We start from the raw sequence: 20,626 nt of genomic DNA on the forward strand, positions 1-20,626 counted from the left end.
TTAGCAACCAGAGATCGACGGCAACAAGATAATCAGATTATCCTGATTAGCCCTTATCTACCCCAACGTTTAGTACAGTGCCCGGATCATAGTCGTAGCTTACTAAATACCCTAAGGACGAAACGAACAACAACAACAACAAAAAGCTGTGGGAATTATTCGTTGGCCTCTGCTACCATCTCCGAAATATGCCAAGTACTGGGAATACTAAATGCAATTAGAGAGAGCTATCGATCTGTCCCGATCCATAACGATAGTTGGCCCCGACCTTCAAAGTCAAAAGAAGGTTCACTTGATTAGGCAGCTCGTTTTGGCAATAGTAAAATTGAAAAAATCGGGCCCTTGACTGACGCGGAGGGAAGGCAACAGAGCCTTTTAGTTTGTTTTCATAGCTGGCTAAACTTCCTCATTTATTATAAAGGTTGGCTATGGGTCCAGATGCGCCCAATAAAACTATTAATAACTGTGGTGGTGGTTTAGCACTTACTCTGTGCCAGGCTCCGTTCTAAGTGCCGGGAGAGATACCAGATAATCGGGTTGGCCGTAGAACCTGTCCCACATAGGGCTCACGATCTTCATCCCCATTTTACAGATGAGGGAACTGAGGCCCAGAGAAGTGAAGTGACTCACCGAAGGTCACACGGCAGACATGTGGCGGAGCTGGGATTAGAACCCAGGTCCTTCTGACTCCTAGGCCCGCGCTGTATCCACTAGGCCACTCTGCTTCTGTGTATTTGAGTATTTCCTGTTCTTTTCCAGATCGTTTTGCAAATCTTGGGTGCTTAGTACCTGGTACCACGTTGAGTTTATTTGTCAGTCTCTGACTAGTTGACACCAGGATCCGGTGGTTAGATTGGACTCTTCCAAGTGCTTAGAACAGTGCTCTGCATGCAGTAGAAGCTCATTAAATAGGATCGATCGACGGGGTTGGGTTTTTCTTCAATGGGAGCACAGAAAAAGCCAGCTGCTCCACAAGCCAACAGGTAGGTTAACGTCCGTGTGAAAAACGGAGAGCTAAGATTACATTCCGTCTAACAACTTGCTTTCTTTTGGAGGGCATCTGTGTTGTCTGCTATTTATTTTTAATCCTAGAGTTGCATAATTAAACCTATGTTGAATGTTTGTCTCCCCACTCTCTTCTACAGCAGATTTTGGTATAATTCTTCTTTCTGATTGGATCAAAAGTTGGTTTTTTTCCTTAAACGTCTTCCAATCATTAGCTATCTGCATCTTAAGGCTTTTTTTTGTTTCGTTTCTTTGTTTTTGCCAAGTGCCAGGTACCGTGCTAAGCGCTGGGGTGGCTAATGAGGTTGGACACAGTCCCTGTCCCTCAAGGGGCTTGTAGTCTTAATCCCCATTTAACAGATAAAGTCACTGAGGCACACAGAGAAGTGAAGTGACTTGCTCAAGGTCACAGGAGAGGCAAGTGGCAAGCGGGGATTAGAACCCAGATCCCCTGACTGCCAGGGTCATGTTCTATCCACCAGGCCAAACTGCCTCTTGTGTTGATATGAGTCTCTAAAATAAAGAGATGAAAGCCCTTGTAAAAAAAAAATCTGTCCTTCCTTTAGATTTCCAGATCTTCACTGGAAGCATTTTGAAGTACAGTCTCTAAAGCCTCCTCTGCTCTTGAAAAAGTACAACGGATTGAGTTAGCTTTCATTCCCCACAACTAACAGCTGCTTCTTGAGTAGAAAAATGCGTATGTCTCTGGAAGAAGCTGAGTAGAAGTCACGGAATACAATGTGAGAAACTCAACATATTCCGCAAACCCATTCCTTTGTGTCTTCAACAGAAAAAAACCAACAACAACCGGCTACAAAAAGCAGTGGGAAAGAAAGCAAATAAAATTCCAGAGTGTGGAATGGAGTTCAGTGGGTTGGAAAAGATAGTTTTTTAAAGAGCCAGACAAAACTAAAATATGTCCATTTTTGTCATGCATCCATAGGTGAAGTTAGGACATACAAAAGAGATCAAAAAACTAAGAAAGCTAATAGTAAAGGCAGAGGGAAAAGAAGGCAGCAAATCAAATTCATTCATTTATTCAATTCATTCGATCGTATTTACTGAGCTCTTACTCTGTCAGAGCACCGTGCTTGGGAGAGTACAAAAAAAAATAAAGACACGTTCCTCGCCCATCCCCCTATAAGCTGTGATCCATCAATTGTATTTATCGAGAACGTACTGTGTGCGGTGAACACTGTACTAGACGCTTGGGTGGGCAGGGAACGTGTCTACCAACTCTGTTGCATCGTACTCTCCCAGAGGCTTAATACAGTGACTGACTGACTCAACGATGGCCAGAATAGGGGGGGAATTGTTGAGACGACCATCATGCCACCATATTTCTTAGCGACCGCAAGAAACGCTGCTATTTCGAGTGGAAGGTTCTCCAGTCCCCGTGGAATAAATCCTTTGCTAAGGAAGTGGAAGAAAGAATATGTTAATGCTAGGAATTTTATAAAAATTGGGATATCTGGCAGGCAGAGGGGGTGGAAAAAAGATGCAGGGAGAAAGACCAGAGGAGGACAATAAAGCAGATCTAGAATCCCTGAAAAAGGAAGGAAAAAATAAAAGCAAGAACCCACGAACAGGACCGAGATGGACTGTACGCCTGTTGTGGGCAGGGAACAGGTCTATCAAATCTGTTAAACTGTTCTCTCCCAAGCACTTAGTTCACATTAGACGTTCCCCCCGCCCTTTTCCTCTGCTTCTCTTCCCCTCCGCATCGCCCCTACTCCCTCCCTCTGCTCTACCCTCCTCCCCTTGTGTATATTTGTACATATTTATTATTTGTTTTATTAATGATGTGTATATATCTAGAATTCTCTTTATCTATTTTGATGCTACTGATGCCTATCTCCTGTTTTGTTTTGTTGGCTGTCTCCCCATTTTAGACTATGAGCCCGTTGTTGGCTAGGGATTTTCTCCATCTGCTGCCAAATTGTACTTTCCAAGCGCTTAGTACAGTGTTCTGCGCAGAGTAAGCGCTCAATAATTACTATTGAATGAACGAATGAATGAATTAGAAGCATTAGACACATTCTCTGCCCACAATGCGCTTACAGTCAAGAGGGGGAGACAGACATTGATATACAAAATGAATAAGCAACTAAATTACAGAAATAAATACGTTACGCAAATATCTTCCATGGGAAAATTCCCTCATCTTGGGATTTCTTATACAAATTAAAGTAATCCCTCCAAGTCTCCCGGGCAAACTCCATCAATAAAGGGGAATTTAAATATGGCTCTCTCTAAACAAAATGCTGAACAAGAAGCAAGTTGGCTTTTCCCTCTAGGCAAAGGCTCGTGATCCACATAAAGAGAAGGGTTATTCTGATTTGGTCGGAATCGCTCTTTCAGTCCAGGCTCTTCCTGGATCAATTTCCTGCTCGCTTGGTATTTGTTAAGAGCTGACTATGCATTTTTTTCTTTAATATAAAAAAAATCCTGTGATTATTACCCTTATATTTATTAAGCGCTAACTGAAGCATAGTGGATAATAATTGTATTTGTTAAGTGCTTACTACTACTACCAATAATAAAGCTGATATATGTTAAGCGCTTACTACGTGCAGAGCGCTGTTCTAAGTGCTGGGTAATGTTGGCATTTGTTAAGTGCTTATTATGTGCCGAGCACTGTTCTAAGCGCTGGGGTAGATACAGGGTCATCAGGTTGTCCCACATAAGGCTCACAGTCTTCACCCCCATTTTACAGATGAGGTCACTGAGGCACCGTGAAGTGAAGTGACTTGCCCAAAGTCACCCAGGTGACAGGTGGCGGACCAGGGATTAGAACCCATGACCTCTGACTCCTAAGCCCCTGCTCTTTCCATTGAGCCATGGTGCTTCTATGTGCAAAGCACCTTTCTAAGCGCTCGGGGGGATACAAGGTGATCAGTTTGTCCCACGTGAGGTTCACAGTCTTCATCCCCATTTTCCAGATGAGGGAACTGAGGCCCAGAGAAGTGAAGTGACTCGCCCACAGTCACACAGCTGATAAGTGGCGGAGCCGGGATCGGAACCCACGACCTCTGACTCCCAAGTCTGGGCTCTTTCCACCGAGCCACGCTGCTTCTCTAGCATAGAGCGAGGTCTGGGAATCAGAAGGTTATGGGTTCTAAACCCGGATCTGGCTCTTGTCTGCCATGTGGCTTTGGGCAAGTCACTTCACTTCTCTGGGCCTCAGTGACCTCATCTGGAAAAGGGGGATTGAGACCGTGAGCCTCACGTGAGACAGGGACTGGGTCCAACCCGATTTGCTTGTATCCACCCCAGCGCTTAGTACAATGCCTGGCACATAGGAAGCGCTTAACAAATACCACTATTATCACTATTACGTGCCAAGCACTGTACTAAGCGCTGAGGTAGATACAATATAATCAGGCTGGACAGTCCCTATCCCAAGTGGGGCTCACCGTCTAAGTAGGGAGGGAGAAGGATTGATCCCCATTTTACAGATGGAGAAGCTTAGGCCCAGAAAAGGAAAGTGACTTTCCGGATCACACAGCGGGCAAGTGGAGAGGCTGGGATTAGAACCCAGGTCCTCTGACGCCCGGGCCTGGGCCCGGGCTTTTTCCGTTAGGCCGTGCCACTTTGGTACAGCTGTCTATCCATTCTATTTGTTCATTCATTCAATAACATTTATTGAGTGCTTACTCTGTGCAGAGCACTGTACTAAGCGCTTGGAATGAACAGTTCGGCAACAGATAGAGACGATCCCTGCCCAATGGCGGGCTCACAGTCTAATTTGTTGCACTCGGCATCCTCAGTGGTACTTACTGAATGACCGCTACAAATAATAATAATAATGTTGGTATTTGTTAAGCGCTACGTGCAGAGCACTGTTCTAAGCGCCGGGGTAAATACAGGGTGATCTGGTGGTCCCACTTGGGGCTCACAGTTTTAATCCCCATTTTACAGATGAGGTAACTGAGGCACAGAGAAGTGAAGTGACTTGCCCACAGTCACACAGCTGACAAGTGGCAGAGCCGGGATGATTTGAGCACCCAAGTCCTCTTCTTTGCTCAAAAGCCAAAGACTGCCATTGACTTTTCAAATTGACCTCCCCACTCCGCCCCAAGGGAAAAACCCCCTCAGAATTACGGACTAATTAAAGACTAGCAATTTAAATCCAATCAGTCTAAAATCAAGTCAACTCCGAAAGTCCAGGCTGGAAACCACTGACGGGCCCGGAGTAAAGGAATTTACCCATTTCCTTCCTCATTCTTAATTTCGACGATCTCAATTTACATACTCACCGTGCAGCTATTACGAAGGGCTTCAAATTTACGTTGGATTTCATCTCTATGGGCCTAAAAGGTAAAAAAGTTCATTAGCAGCGGTTCATAGATGAGAATATGATTTGAATAGCTATTGCTCAAATAATCTGAGCAACAATCTACCTCGTAAGCAAAATGGGTAAGTATCTGTACATCTGCGGCTGGGAAAAAAAACAACTAATTAGCATGAGTCATCGGTTTAAAAAATATACATAAGTTGCTGGAACGGCAAAACAGAACTACACCGATCGAAATTTTCTGTGTATATTTAGTTTTTACAAGGGTCTACTAACTAGAGAAGCAGCGTGGCTCAGTGGAAAGAGCCCGGGCCTGGGAGTCAGAGGTCATGGGTTCGAATCCCGGCTCTGCCACTTGGCAGCTGTGAGACTGTGGGCGAGTCACTTCACTTCTCTGGGCCTCAGTGACCTCATCTGTAAAATGGGGATTAACTGTGAGCCTCACGTGGGACAACCTGATTACCCTGTATCTACCCCAGCGCTTAGAACATAGTAAGCGCTTAACAAATATCAACATTATTATTATAACTTGGGGAATCTAGATTTTTCAGGGTTTAGTTCCTTCAGCTTAGCCACTCAGGTCAATTCCGCCCCCCTCCTTATTCTAATCGTATTTGTTAAGCGCTCACTATGTACCAGGCCCTGTGTTAAGTGCGGAGGTAGATACAAGTTAATCGGGTTGGACTGCGTCCCTGCCCCACGTGGGGCTCACAGTCTTAATCCCCATTTTGCAACTGAGGGAAACGGAGGCCCGGAGAAGTTAAGGGACTTGCCCAAGGTCTCTAAGAAGCCGAGTGGTGGAGTCATTCATCTATTCAATAGTATCTATTGTGCGCTTACTATGTGCAGAGCACTGTACTAAGCGCTCGGAATGGACAAATGGGCAACAGACAGAGACAGTCCCTGCCCTTTTTTGGGCTTACAGTCTAATCGGAGTCGTGACTAGAACCCAGGTCCTCTGCCTCCCACTTAAGCCACACTGCTCCTCTACCGTAGATTTCTAAAGAAGCACCATGGCCAAGTGGAAAGAACACAGGTCTGGGAGTCGGAGGAACTGAGTTCTAATCCTGGCTCGGCCACTTGCCTCCTGCGTGACGTGTGGGCAAGGCACTGGGCTTTGGTTACCTGTAAAATAATAATAATAATGTTGGTATTTGTTAAGCGCTTACTACGTGCAGCGCACTGTTCTAAGCGCTGGGGGAGATCCAGGGGGAATGAGGTTGTCCCTCGTGAGGCTCCCAGTCTTAATCCCCATTTTACAGATGAGATAACTGAGGCCCAGGGAAGTGACTTGCCCACAGTCACACAGCTGACAAGGGGAAGAGTTGGGATTCGAACCCATGACCTCTGACTCTCTACAATATCGCCAAGATCCGCCCTTTCCTCTCCACCCAGACGGCTACCTTACTATTACGGGCTCTCGTTATATCCCGGCTAGACTACCGTGTCGGCCTTCTCTCCGACCTCCCTTCCTCCTCTCTCGCCCCGCTCCGGTCTATTCTTCACTCCGCCGCCCGGCTCGTCTTCCCGCAGAAACGATCTGGGCAGGTCACTCCCCTTCTTAAACGACTCCAGTGGTCGCCCGTCGACCTCCGCTCCAAACAAAAACTCCTCACTCTAGGCTTCGAGGCTCTCCGTCACCTCGCCCCTTCCTACCTCTCCTCCCTTCTCTCTTTCCACCGCCCACCCCGCACGCTCCGCTCCTCCGCCGCCCGCCTCCTCGCCGTCCCTCGGTCTCGCCCGTCCCGCCGTCGACCCCCGGGTCGCGTCCTCCCGCGGTCCCGGGACGCCCTCCCTCCTCACCTCCGCCAAACCGATTCTCTTTCCCTCTTCAAAACCCTACTTAAAAATCACCTCCTCCGAGAGGCCTTCCCAGACTGAGCTCCTCTTCTCCCTCTACTCCCTCTGCCATCCCCCCTTTACCTCTCCGCAGCTAAAGCCTCATTTTCCCCTTTTCCCTCCGCTCCTCCACCTCTCCCTTCCCATCCCCACGGCACTGTACTCGTCCGCTCGACCGTATATATTTTCGTTACCCTATTTATTTTGTTAATGAATCGTACATCGCCTCGATTCTATTTAGTCGCCATCGGTTTTTACGAGATGTTCTTCCCCTCGACGCTGTTTATCGCCATCGTTCTCGTCTGTCCGTCTCCCCCGATTAGACCGTAAGCCCGTCAAACGGCAGGGACCGTCTCTATCTGTTGCCGACTTGTTCATCCCAAGCACTTAGTACAGTGCTCTGCACATAGTAAGCGCTCAATAAATACTACTGAATGAATGAATGACTCCCAAGCCCGGGCTCTTTCCACTGAGCCATGCTGCTTCTCTTCTAAAATAGAGATTTAATACCTGTTTTCCCTACTACTTGGACGTGAAGTCCCATGCGATTTGTCCATTCCAAGCGCTTAGTCCAGTGCTCTGCACATAGTAAGCGCTCAATAGATACTACTGAATGAATGCGGGATGGGAATTGGATCCGATCTCATCAACTTGTAGCGTGTAAGCTCACTGTGGGCATGGAACTTGTCTATAATATTGTCCTCTCCCCAGCCTCCAGTGCAGTGCTTCAGGGCAGGGATTGTCTCTATCTGTTGCCAAATTGTACATTCCAAGCGTTTAGTACCGTGCTCTGCGCATAGTAAGAGCTCAATAAATACTACTGGATGTATGAATGAATGACTGGGTCGAACCCAATTACCTTGTAACTACCACAGCACTTGGAACAGGCTTTAGCACATAGTAAGCGCTTATCAAATGCCCCAATTATTATTGTAGTTAATATCATTATTATTAAGCGCTTAATAAGTATATAAAACAAAACAACCCCGCAGGCCACTGGCTCCATCACCCCTCATTACTAGCACTGTCCACAGCTCCGCTTCTGCAGTCTAGGCCCACCCTAGTCGCTATGGCAACTAATAATAATGATGGTATTTGTTAAGTGCTTACTATGTGCCAAGCACTGCTCTAAGCACTGGGGGGGAGACAAGGTGATCAGGTTGTCCCATGTGGGGCTCACAGTCGTCATACCCATTTTTACAGAGAAGATAACTGAGGCACAGAGAAGTGAAGTGTCTTGCCCAAAGTCACACAGCTGACAAGCGGCGGAGCCGGGATTAGAACCCATGACCTCTGACTCCCAAGCCCGGGCTCTTTCCGCTGAGCCACGCCGCTTCTCTAACTACCAATCGTCAATCGATCAGTCGTATTTACTGAGTACTTATTTTGTGCAGAGCCCTGTACTAAGTACTTGGGAGAGTAATAATAACGATGGCATTTGTTAAGCACTTACTCTGGGCCAAGCACTGTACTAAGCGCCGGGGTGGAATCGAGCAAATTGAGTTGGACACAGCTCCTGTCCCACGAGGGGCTCACGGTCTCAATCCCCATTTTACGGATGAGGCCACTGAGGCCCAGAGAGGCAAAGCGACCTTCCTAAGGTCCCAGCAGACAAGTGGCGGAGCCGGGATTAGAACCCATGACCTTCTGACTCCCAGACCCTTGCTCTATCCACTATGCCATACACACACATTCCCTGCCCACCATCATTCATTCGATCGCATTTATCGAGCGCTTAGTGTATGCAGAGCGCTGTACTAAGCGCCTGGGAAAGTACAGAAGCAGAGTGGCTCAGTGGAAAGAGCCCGGGCTTGGGAGTCAGAGGTCATGGGTTCTAATCCCGGCTCTGCCGCTTGCCAGCTGTGCGACTTCGGGCAAGTCACTTCACTTCTCTGTGCCTCAGTTACCTCATCTGTAAAATGGGGATTAAAACTGTGAGCCCCGCGTGGGACTTTGTATCCCCCCAGCGCTCAGAACGGTGCTATGCACATAGTAAGCGCTTAACAAATACCACCATAATTACAAGACAACAATAAACAGGCACATTCCCTGCCCACATCGAGATCATCACATCCAGCCAAACATCAGGGCCTTTTCCAGCCCCAAACTCGCTCCATTTCCGGTCTTGGACATGGAGGAGAGGCTCACCAATAAATATGAGAGGAGGAAATTCATTCATTCATTCAACAGTATTTACTGAGCGCTCTTACTATGTGCAGAGCGCCGGACTAAGCGCTTGGAATGGACAATTCGGCAACAGAGAGAGACAGTCCCTGCCCACTGACGGGCTCACGGTCTAATCGGGGGAGACGGACGGACAAAAACAAGACAGCTTAATCGCGATAAATAGAATCAAGGGGATGGACACCTCATTAACAAAATAAATAGGGGAATAAAAATCTATATAAATGAGCAGAGTGCTGAGGGGAAGGGAGAGGGGGAGGAGCAGCGGGAAAGGGGGCTTAGCTGAGGGGAGGTGAAGCGGGGGAAAGAGTACAAAAGGGAGGAAAAATAAACACCCCCCCAACCGCCTGTTCTCCCCTCGTATCGGCAAAGAATGAGGCTGGCCTTTTCTGAAAGCTCAGATCTCGGAAAGGAAAGGGCAGCGTTTGAAAAATGCTTCTGAGGGGGAAACTCGCTGAGGAAGACCTGAGGGAGGGAGATCAGCCCAAGAAAAGCCGGCCTGCCTACGGGAGCGGAGGGACAAGTGAATTATACATGAGATCGGGAAGATGCACTGCAGTGTCCCCACTTCGCCCGGTCTGCCGCGCCAGCGGCTCCTGACTCCTCGTTTCCAACCGGCCCCGCGAATATCTTATTGCCCCGAAACCCCGAGCAATATGAATCCGTTTTTATAAACCGAGCCCTCGTCTTCAAAGTCCAACTTGTAGGAATTTCTCTCCCTCCTCTTTCCAGCCCTCCAAAACACCCCCCCTAATAATGACGACGATGGTGTTTGGTTAGCGCTTACTATGGGCCAAGCACTGTTCTAAGCTCTGGGGTGGATCCAGGTGATCAGGTTGTCCCAGGTGGGGCTCGCGGTCTTCAAGGCTATTTTGCAGATGAGGTAACCGAGGCCCAGAGAAGTGAAGTGACTTGCCCAAAGTCACACAGCTGGCAAGCGGCGGAGCCGGGATCAGAATAATAATGTCGGTGTTTGTTAAGCGCTTACTATGTGCCGAGCGCTGCTCTAAGCGCTGGGGTAGACACAGGGGAATCAGGTTGTCCCACGTGGGGCTCACAGTTTTAATGGTCATTTGACAGATGAGGTAGCTGAGGCCCAGAGAAGTGAAGTGACTCGCCCACAGTCACACAGCTGACAAGTGGCCGAGGCCGGATTCGAACCCATGACCTCTGACTCCAAAGCCCGTGCTTTTTCCCCTGAGCCACGCAATAATAATGATGTTGGCATTTGTTAAGCTCTTGCTATGTGCCGAGCACTGTTCTAAGTGCTAGGGGAGATACAGGATTATCAGGTTGTCCCACGTGAGGCTCACAGTCTTCCTCCCCATTTTACAGATGAGGTCACTGAGGCACCGAGAAGTGAAGCGACATGTCCAAAGTCACCCAGCTGACAGGTGGCAGAGCTGGGATTAGAACCCATGACTTCTGACTCCTAAGCCCGGGCTCTTTCCCCTGAGCCACACTGCTTCTCTAGTGCCCCCTTTATCCTGGGCAAGGGGGAAGCCGGCCATTTGCGAAGCTGTTCAGATGGAAGAACTTGACCTCCGCGATAGCAAATGTAGGAATTTCCATGAGGTTCATTCATTCGATCGTTCATTCATCCATTCAGTAGTATCTATTGAGCGCTCACTATGTGCAGAGCACTGTACTAAGCGCTTGGAATGAACAAGTCGGCAACAGATAGAGACGGTCCCTGCCGTTTGACGGGCTTACGGTCTGATCGGGGGAGACGGACGGACGAGAACGATGGCGATAAATAGAGTCATATTTATTGAGCGCTTACAGTGCGCAGAGCTCTGTACGAAGCGCTCGGGAGAGTACGCTCTAGCAGTAGACGTACTCCCTGTCCACAATGAGCTTACAGTCTAGAGGGGGGGACGGACATGAATAGAAATAAATAATTGACGGATGTGGACATCAGCGGTGCGGGACCGGGAGGGGGGATGAAAAAAGGGAGCGAGTCCGGGCGACGCGGAAGGGAGCGGCAGAAGAGGAAAGGGGGGCTCAGTCAGGGAAGGCCTTTTGGAAGTTTATGCTCTCCGGGGTCCTTAATAATAAGGCATTCGTTCAGAGGGCCGAAGGTTTTACCGAAATCCACTTCATCATGGCTGTCATTTTTAATAATTCATCCGGACGGGTTGCCAGTACTGTTAATCTATTTCTATTCAAATTAATCAGTACAGGCTTCGGTGATATTTCTGAAGGATCGCAGGAGCCTACTTGACTGCTCAGTGTAATTACAGTCGGTAACATTTTAAGATTACTACTGGCAAGGGACTAGGACAGAAAGAAATGTACGGTATATAATAATGACGATAATAATAACTTCAGTATTCGCTAAGGGCTTACTATGTGTCAAGCATCGTTCTGAGGGCTGAGGTATTTAATAGATCTATTTATTTATATTGACGCTGTTGATGACGGTCTACTTGTTTTGGTTGTTTTCTTGTCCGTCCGGCCCCTTGTGGACCGTGAGCCTGTTGTTGGGTAGGGACTGCCTCTATCTGTTGCCGAATTGTACTTTCCAGACGCTTAGTGCAGTGCTCTGCACACAGTAAGCGCTCAATAAATACGACTGAACGAACGAATGGACGAATGAGGTAGATATGAGATAATCAGGCTCCACAGTCTAAGGAGGAGTCTAACCCGTAGTGAAGTCTTAACCGAATTTATCACTAGCTGTGTGCCCTCTGACTTCAGTGAGCTCAGAGAAGCAGGCGTGGCTCAGTGGAAAGAGCGGGGGCTTGGGAGTCAGAGGTCATGGGTTCCAATCCCGGCTCCGGCGCTTGTCAGCTGTGTGACTGTGGGCAAGTCACTTCACTTCTCTGGACCTCAGTTCCCTCATCTGTAAAATGGGGATGAAGACTGTGAGCCTCACGAGGGACAACTCGATCACCTTGTATCCCCCGCCCAGCGCTTACAACAGTGCTTGGCACATAGGAAGCACTTAAATACCATCATTATTATTATTAAAAAAAGATCGACAATGATAACTTCATTTTTTTCTTTCTTTTTTTTCAAAGGGCATCTGTTCAGCACTTTCTATGTGCCAGGCATTGTACTAAGTACTGGGGAAGGTCCAAGGTATCAGATTGAACGCAGTGCCTGCCCCACAAGGGGCTCACGGCCGCAATCCCCATTTTACAGATGAGGTACCGGAGACCCAGAGAATCGAAGTGACTGCCCCAAGGTCACACACCAGACAAGTGTCTCCTCTGACCCCACAGCTCCCTCCACTTATCGCCCCATCTCCCTCCTACCGTTTCACTCCAAATTTTTTGAGAGTTGTTTCCACCTTGCTGTCTCCACTTCCTCTCCTCCAATTCTCACTCAGGTCCCCTCCGATCTGGTTTAAGCCCCCTTCGACCCACAAACACAGCCGCCTCTAAGGGAGCCAGAGGTCCTGGGTTCTAATCCCGACTCCGCCACTTGGCTGCTGCGTGACCTGGGGCAAGTCACTTAGCTTCTCTGGGCCTCAGTTCTCTCATCTGTAAAATGGGGATGAAGACTGTGAGCCCCATGTGGGACAACCTGATGACCTTGCATCTACCCCAGTGCTTAGAACAGTGCTCGGCACATAGTAAGCGCTTAACCAATACCACCATTATTATTATTATTAACCCATGACCTTCTTCTCCCCAAATCTGATGGCCTCTACTCCATCCTAATCCTCCTAGACTTCTTAGCTGCCTTTGACCCTGTAGACCATCCCCTCCTCCTGGAAATATTATCCATCCTTGAATTCACTGGTCATTGTCCTCTCCTGGTTCTCCTATCTCTCTGACCGCTCCTTCTCAGTCTCTTAATGATAATAATGCTGGTATTAGTTGAGCGCTTACTATGCACCAAGCACTTTTCTAAGCGCTGGGGTGGATACAAGGTGATCAGTTTGTCCCACGTGGGGCTGCGCTACTTCTTTTATTGACTCCTCCTCTGCCTCCTACCCTCCGACAGTAGGGGTCATTCATTCATTCAATCGTATTTACTGAGGCTTACTATGTGCAGAGCACTGTACTAAGCGTTTGGAATGTACAATTCGGCAACAGATAGAGACACTCCCTGCCCGGTGACGGGCTCACGGTCCTCAAGGCTCAGTTCTGGGTCCCTCTCCCTGGGTTATTTCTCCGTCTACACCCACTCCCTTGGAGAAATCATTCACTCCCAGGGCTTCGGCTACCATCTCTGTGCAGACGATTCCCAGACCCACATCTCCAGCCTTGATCTCTCCTCCTTCCCTGCAAACCTCACATTTCCTCCTGCCTTCAAGACACAGCCACTTGGATGTCCTGCCGACGCCTCAAATTAAACATGTCCGAAACCCTGTGCTCCCCATGTCTCTCCCATCACGGTAGACAACATCACCTTACTCGCGTCTCACGAGCCCGTAATCTTGGCGTTACCCTCGACTCATCTCTCTCACTCCACCCACATATTCAATCTGGCACCAAACCAGTCGGTTGTATCTCCACAACACCGCTAAAACCCGCTCTTTCCTCTTCATCCAAGCTGCCACCATGGTGGTCCAAGCCCTTAATCCTCTCCCGCCTCGACTGACCTCCTCGCTGATCCCCGGGCCTCCTGTCTCTCCCCACTCCGGTCCATACTTTACTCCGCTGCACGGATCATTTATCAACAAAAACGTTCAGTTCACGTATCCCCGCTCCTCAAGAACCTCCAGTAGTTGCCCATCCACCTTTGCATCAGACAGAAACTCCTCATTATCGGCTTTAAAGCCCTCAATCAGCTCGCCCCGTCCTACCTCACCCATCTGCTACCTCCGCCCAGCCGCACGCTTCCCTCCTTTAGCGCCAGCTTCCTCCCTGGACCCCGATCTCGTCTATCTCGCTTCCGACCCCTTTCCCACGTCCTCCCCCTAGCCTGGAACTCCCTCCTCCTCCACATACGCCAGACCACCGCTCTCTCCACCTTCAAAGCCTTATTAAGGTCACACTTTCTCCAAGAGGGCTTCCCCGATTAAGCCCTCTCCCCCCAGCTCGCTCTCCTTTCTGCGTCGTCTACGCATTTGGACCCGTGACCTTTGGACGTTTGATAGTCTCCTCACTCCTAACCCCACAGCCCTTATGTAAACAGCTTTCAATTTATATATTATGAATTATTTATTCATACTAATGTCTATCTCCCCCTCTAGACCGTCAGCTTTGCTATGGTCAGGGAACGTGTCCCCTAATTCTCCCGAGCGCTTAGGTACAGTCCTCGGCACATGGAAACCGCTCAATAAGTAGCATTGATTGATTGATTAAAGTGGCAGATTGGGATTAGAACCTCTGACTCCCAGGCCCAAGCTCTTTCCCCTAGGCCACGCTGTTTCTCACTGTACTGAACACACACGCACATACATTAGATAACTTTTACCACACACCATTTTTTTAGGGTTATTTTCCAGGTTGGGTCCCCCCCGCCTTCTATTTTTGCTGGGAAAGAGTGAACAGGAGAGAAAATGGACAGTTGGGAACAGAGGAAGGTCTGAAGAGTTCATACCTGAGCCAGAAAGGGGAAAACTAAAAAGGGGGCCAGTGAGAATAAGGGGGAAAAGGAGATTTAGAAAATTCCTCATCTCCTTCTCTAAAGTGATAAGTTGCCCTAAATTGGATCTTCCTATTTGTGGGTTGATTTCAATCTCCTGGCTACCCCTCTGGCACTGTAAAAATTAATATTAAATCGCTAACTCGACACTCATTAAAAATAGGGATGAGAACACGGACTGATTTTTGCTTCAAGCAACACCGGTTAAAAATCGGATAATGAAGCTAGGTAATTTTATGAGAGAGGGAAAATGCCATTAAAATAATACCTCTAGAACATCAAGCCTTCAACTTCATGAAGCTCTCTGCCACGGCAGGAGAAAAAAAATGCTAAAAAGAATTCAAAGTGAGTATCTGCCCTGACAAAAAGTGCCAGGAGTTAAGCGATCTATAAATCAGTGGTATCTTCCGAGCGCTTACTGGGTGCGGAACGCTGAACTAAACACTTGGGAGAGTACAATAGAATCAACGGAGACAACCTGCCCACAAGGAGCTTAGAGTCTAGAGGGAGAGAAGTCTTTTTAAGATCACAGAGGGTAATAATTCTGGTATTTGTGAAGCACTTACCATGTGCCAGGGACTGTACTAAGCGCTGGGGTGGAAATAATCAAATCGGGCTGGACACAGTCCCAGTCCCCTGTGGGGCTCACAGTCTCAATCCCCATTTTACAGATGTGGGAACTGAGGCCCAGAGAAGGGAAGTGACTTCACACAGCAGTCAAGTGGCGGAGCCAGGATTAGAACCCATGATCTTCTGACTCCCAGGCCCGAGCTCTATCCACTACCCCATGCTGCTTCCCTAGAAGATAATGCTACCCGATGTGAACCTGAAAGCCTGGAAGACAGAAAGACCTGGGTTGTAATTCCGGCTCCACAACTGTCTGCCGTTTGACCTTGGGCCAGTCACTTCACTTCTCTATGCCTCAATTACCTCATCTGTAAAATGACTGTGAGCCCCATGTGGGAGATGGACCGTGTCCAACTTGATTAGCTAGTATCTTCCCCGTCGTTCAGCAGAGTGCCTGGCACATAATAAGGGCTTAGCAAACACCAATTAAAAAAAAAAATAAAACAAAACAAAAAAAAATCAGTTTTTAAAGTCCCATCTCAAGTATCTGTGTCACTGCCCACGTGCAAAACGCACATAATCAAATTTACAGAGATTCAAATCTGGGGCTCTGGGTGGATTACAAATTCCACAATGCTGAGTCGAGGCCACAAACAATCCCCACCGTCAATAAATAAACTTGAACGCTCCAATTCTCAGAATCCTCGAGCAAAGCATTAAAGCCTTTTTTACGTGGCTTTGTATTTTCATTCACTGTTACATCCGCTCTCCCATTCCATTCAACCATCTGCTTTTAAACAGCGGGAGAATTTTAATGCTTATGAAAATAAAGTCCAGATGAATCAGACTGCGTGAAAAAGCCGGACCAAAACCCTTCCAAATGTCCTCCGCCGAGGAGCAGTCAAGGGCAGCGGCGAGTGACCCCGGTTTGCGACCTCAGGGGGGATTTGATAATCTCATGCTAAAAGATACGCCCCTTCGGGAAAGCGAGTGACTCTCTTCTTAATTACAGGGAAGTTTCCGGCGACTTGTTTAGGCGTCAAACGTGTTTAATTGGTAACTTCCCGTCATGTCTGAACCAGAGGCAGGAGTGAGGCAGGAGAGCGTTCACTCACAGACTCTCATCTCTCCCTGGCTCCTCCGCTTCCCCACTTCATCTAAATACCTTTCTTCCAGAAAACAATCCGGGGGTGGAGGATAATTAGGCATATTTAACGGCGTTAAGGAACGGAGAACGTGACATCCACATCTCCAAACAAACACAGAGCCCCGTCGGAACAAGGACGGTGTCCTGGTTTTTATGCACCCGGTACACTAACACAACCGTTCCACCTGCTGGAAAATACTGATTTCTTTCTCTCTCTCTCTCACACACACACTCCCACCCCCACCCACCCACCCCCGGCCTTCCATTCCATCGCCGTGCCATCTTTCCCATCCATCTTCCCCATTGGCCTGACAGGAGGAGTAACCCTCCATCTGAGAGGCCCCTCTCGGTCGCTGAACGACACGATCGTTAATATGCTCGGAGGCAGTGACTAAATTAAGTCGTGACTAGCAGCCGAGGTAGCTCTCCATCAGTTGGCATATTCTAATTTACAGCAGCTCAGGAACCGAACCCTCTCCCTCCGGCGAGCACACGCGCGTTAGTTTGTGTCAACCTTCCACGCCGCGGTAAGGCGAGACCTCGGATGACTTTATTTCTTTTCAAGTCCCACGGACGGAGCGAAACGGGCCCATCGCTGCCGACCCACAGCCCGGGGGTTTGGGGAATTGTCCTTATAGGCTGTTGACCTGAGTCGTGACAGCGGGCTAGGTCGGTAAGACGACCCATTTCCTTCCCTTCCTTTCAAAGCACTGGCCAATGTCTTACAGGGGAGGAGGGATGACTATAAAACTCATTTTCAAGTAATTTTCCCTTTAGAAAAAAAAGGCAGGAAATAATTCAGTGTCTCCATTTTACCTACTAGGAGGAATTAAATCTTAAATAACTTTTTAATGTATGAAAATTATCAATATTAATTACTAGCAGGCATTAGAGGCAATTTGGCCTAGTGGATCGAGCACAGGTTTGGGAGGCAGAAGGGTTCTAATTCTGGCTCCGCCAGTTGTCTGCTGGGTGACCTTGGGCAAGTCATTAACTCTTCTGTGCTGCAATGACCTCATCTGTAAAACGGGGATTAAGACCGTGAGCCCCATGTGGACATAGACTGTGTCTAACTGTGAGCCCCATGTGGACACAGACTGTGCCTAACCTGATTCCCTCCTATCTTCCTCAGCGCTTAGAACACTGCCTGACACACAGTAAGCACTTAACAAATACCCGAAAAAGTAATTATATTTATTAAGCGCTTGCTATTGCCAAGCACTGGACTAAGGTCTGGGATAGCAACGAGGTAATGGGTCAGACTCTGGCCTATCCCACATGGGGCTCACAATCTAAATAGGAGAGAGATGAGGAAACTGAGGACCAGAGAAGTTAAGTGACTTATACAAGGTCACTCAGCAGGCAAGTGGCAGAGTCTGGGATTAGAACCCAGCTCCTCTGATTCCCCGGCTCTTGGCCTTTGGATGAGTCCACACTGCTTGGAGGAGCGGCATGGCGTAGCGGATAGGGTATAGGCCTGGGGGTCATAAGGTCATGGGCTCTAATCCCAGTTCCGCCACTTTTCTGCTGTGTGACCTCGGGCAAGTTGGTTCATTTCTCTGGGGCTCAGTTACCTCACCTGGAAAATAATAATAATAATAATGTTGGAATTTGTTAAGCACTTACTATGTGCAGAGCACTGTTCTAAGCGCTGGGGTAGATACAGGGTAATCGGGTCGTCCCACGTGAGGCTCACGGTTAATCCCCATTTTACAGATGAGGGAACTGAGGCCCAGAGAAGTTAAGTGACTCGCCCACAGTCACACAGCTGACAAGTGACAGAGCCGGGAGTCGAACTCACGACCTCTGACTCCGAAGCCCAGGCTCTTTCCACTGAGCCACGACGAGACTGTGAGCTCCATGTGGGACTGGGACTGTGTCCAACCCGATTGGCTTGGATCCACCCCCACGCTCAGCACAGTGCCTGGCACGTAGTAAGCGCTTAACAAATACAATATTTAAAAAAATGATTATTACCCCTAGTAAGCACTTAAAGACCCTATTTATTATTATTACCTCCCATCACTCCCTCTAGACTGCAAGCTCTTGGAGGGCCTTGTGCGGGGGACGGTGGAGCTTCACCCGTCCTCCTCTTTCACCTCCTCCCTCCGACGAGGGCCTCTGTGTCACGCCGGAAAGCAGAACGGGACAGAGCCCTGGGCCGGGAGACGGATTTGGGGTATCTGTAGGTCCCGAGTCTGTCAGGACACCGGGGGGACCTCGAGGAGTCGGGCCAGGAATCCCGCTCCCCAGAACTTTCGCATCCCCTTGGTGTCCTCTCTGGGCTTGGATCTGTTCCCTGGGGGCACTCGGGGTTCACCCACACCCTCAGCCTCACAGCACTTCCGTACAGGTCCGTAAATTATTTATTTCTATGAATCCCGTTGAAACCAAAGGATATTTTGGAGGCATGAGACCGTCTAGGCCGAACAAGATCGTCTCCCACTCAAAATCAGAATCCTGATGAATACGGAATAAGCGGTTTTGTTTTTGTTCTTTGGCGGGGGGCAGGGTAGCGAACCACGACGAAGCTCTGTAGGTCATCGGGGAGCCTCATTCTGACAATAAGTGCGGTATTTATTAAGCGCTTACTATGCGCCGGGCACTGTACGAAGCGCTGGGGTGGGTATAAGCAAATCGGGTTGGACAGAGTACCTGTCCCCCGTAGGGTTCACAGTCTCAATCCCCATTTTACAGATGAGGTAACTGAGGCACAGAGAAGTGACTTGCTCCAGGTCACACTGTAGACAAATGGCAGAGCTGGGATTAGAATCCATGACCTCCTGGGACTCGCTGGTTCCACAGACATTAACAGTTCCTTCAGAAATCTAACAAGGAGCATTCACCTACCCCTTCTGGACTATAAGCAGCGTGGCTCAGGGGAAAGAGCCCGGGCTTTGGAGTCAGAGGTCATGAGTTCGAATCCCGGCTCTGCCACTCGTCAGCTGTGTGACTATGGGCAAGTCTCTTAACTTCTCTGTGCCCCAGTTCCCTCATCTGTAAAATGGGGATTCAGACTGTGAGCCCCACGTGGGACAACCTCATTCCCCTGTGTCTCCCCCAGCGCTTAGAACAGTGCTCTGCACATAGTAAGCGCTTAACAAATCCCAACATTATTATTACATTATTATAAGCTCCCTGTAGGCAGGGAACCCGTCTACCATTCCTTCATTCAATCGTATTTATTGAGCGCTTACTTTGTGCAGAGCACTGTACTGAGAGCTTTGAAAGTACAATTCGTCTACCGACTCTGTCCCGTTGTTCTTTTGCAGTCTCCCAAGCACTTAGTGCAGAGCTCTGCACTCAGTAAATGCTCAATTGATTAATACCATGGATTGACGACTGGTATAGTTCAGTCTATACCTCAAGAACCTCCTCAAGAACTTCCGATGACTGCCCATCCACCTCCGCGTTAAGCGAAAATTCCTTGCCATCGGCTTTAAAGCCGTCAGGCAGCTCGGCGCCTCCTTACCTCACCTCACCTCACCGATCTCCTCCACCGGCCCAGCCCGCACACCGTGCTCCTCTAGCTCCCACTTACCCTCTGTGCCCCGATCTCGTCTATCTCACCGCCGACCCCTTTCCCGCGGCCTTTCTCTAGCCTGGAACCCCCTCCCCCTTCACATATACCAGACCACCATTTTCTCCACCTTCAAAGCACAGTGCTCTGCACAGAGTAAGCGCTCAATAAATTCTATTGAATGAATGAATGAATGAATTGTTAAGGTCACATCTTCTCCGAGAGGCCTTCCCCCAGGAAGCCCTCTTCTCTCCTGCTCCTTCTCCTTTCTTCGTTGTCTACGCGTTTCTATCTGTGACCACTGGGCATTTGATATTCGCCCCACCCCAACTCCACTGCACTCGTATATATATATATATAAAATACCTTTAAATTATTATAAATTGTTTATTCTTATTAACGTCAGTCTCCCCCTCTAGACTATCAGCTCACTGTGGGCAGTCAGCCTGTCGTGTTTATTGAGTGCTTACTGTGTGCTAAGCGCCTGGGAGAGTACAATATAACACTCTAACAGGTACGCTCC

The 20,626-nt window shown here is 48.6% G+C and overlaps 1 protein-coding gene across 9 annotated transcripts in view; it reads right to left on the bottom strand.

Annotated features, from left to right (window-relative positions):
- Window positions 1-20,626, bottom strand: part of CIT (citron rho-interacting serine/threonine kinase) — a 165,091-nt gene that overhangs the window by 40,885 nt on the left and 103,580 nt on the right. For all 9 annotated transcript variants that reach the window (XM_029051857.2, XM_029051843.2, XM_029051851.2 and 6 more), the window contains one exon: window positions 5,265-5,318. In XM_029051857.2, the coding sequence (XP_028907690.1) occupies window positions 5,265-5,318 (54 nt within the window). The remainder of the gene's footprint in view (window positions 1-5,264; window positions 5,319-20,626) is intronic.

Source organism: Ornithorhynchus anatinus, chromosome 2 (genome assembly GCF_004115215.2).
Source record: "Ornithorhynchus anatinus isolate Pmale09 chromosome 2, mOrnAna1.pri.v4, whole genome shotgun sequence".
Classification (NCBI taxonomy): Eukaryota; Metazoa; Chordata; class Mammalia; order Monotremata; family Ornithorhynchidae; genus Ornithorhynchus; species Ornithorhynchus anatinus.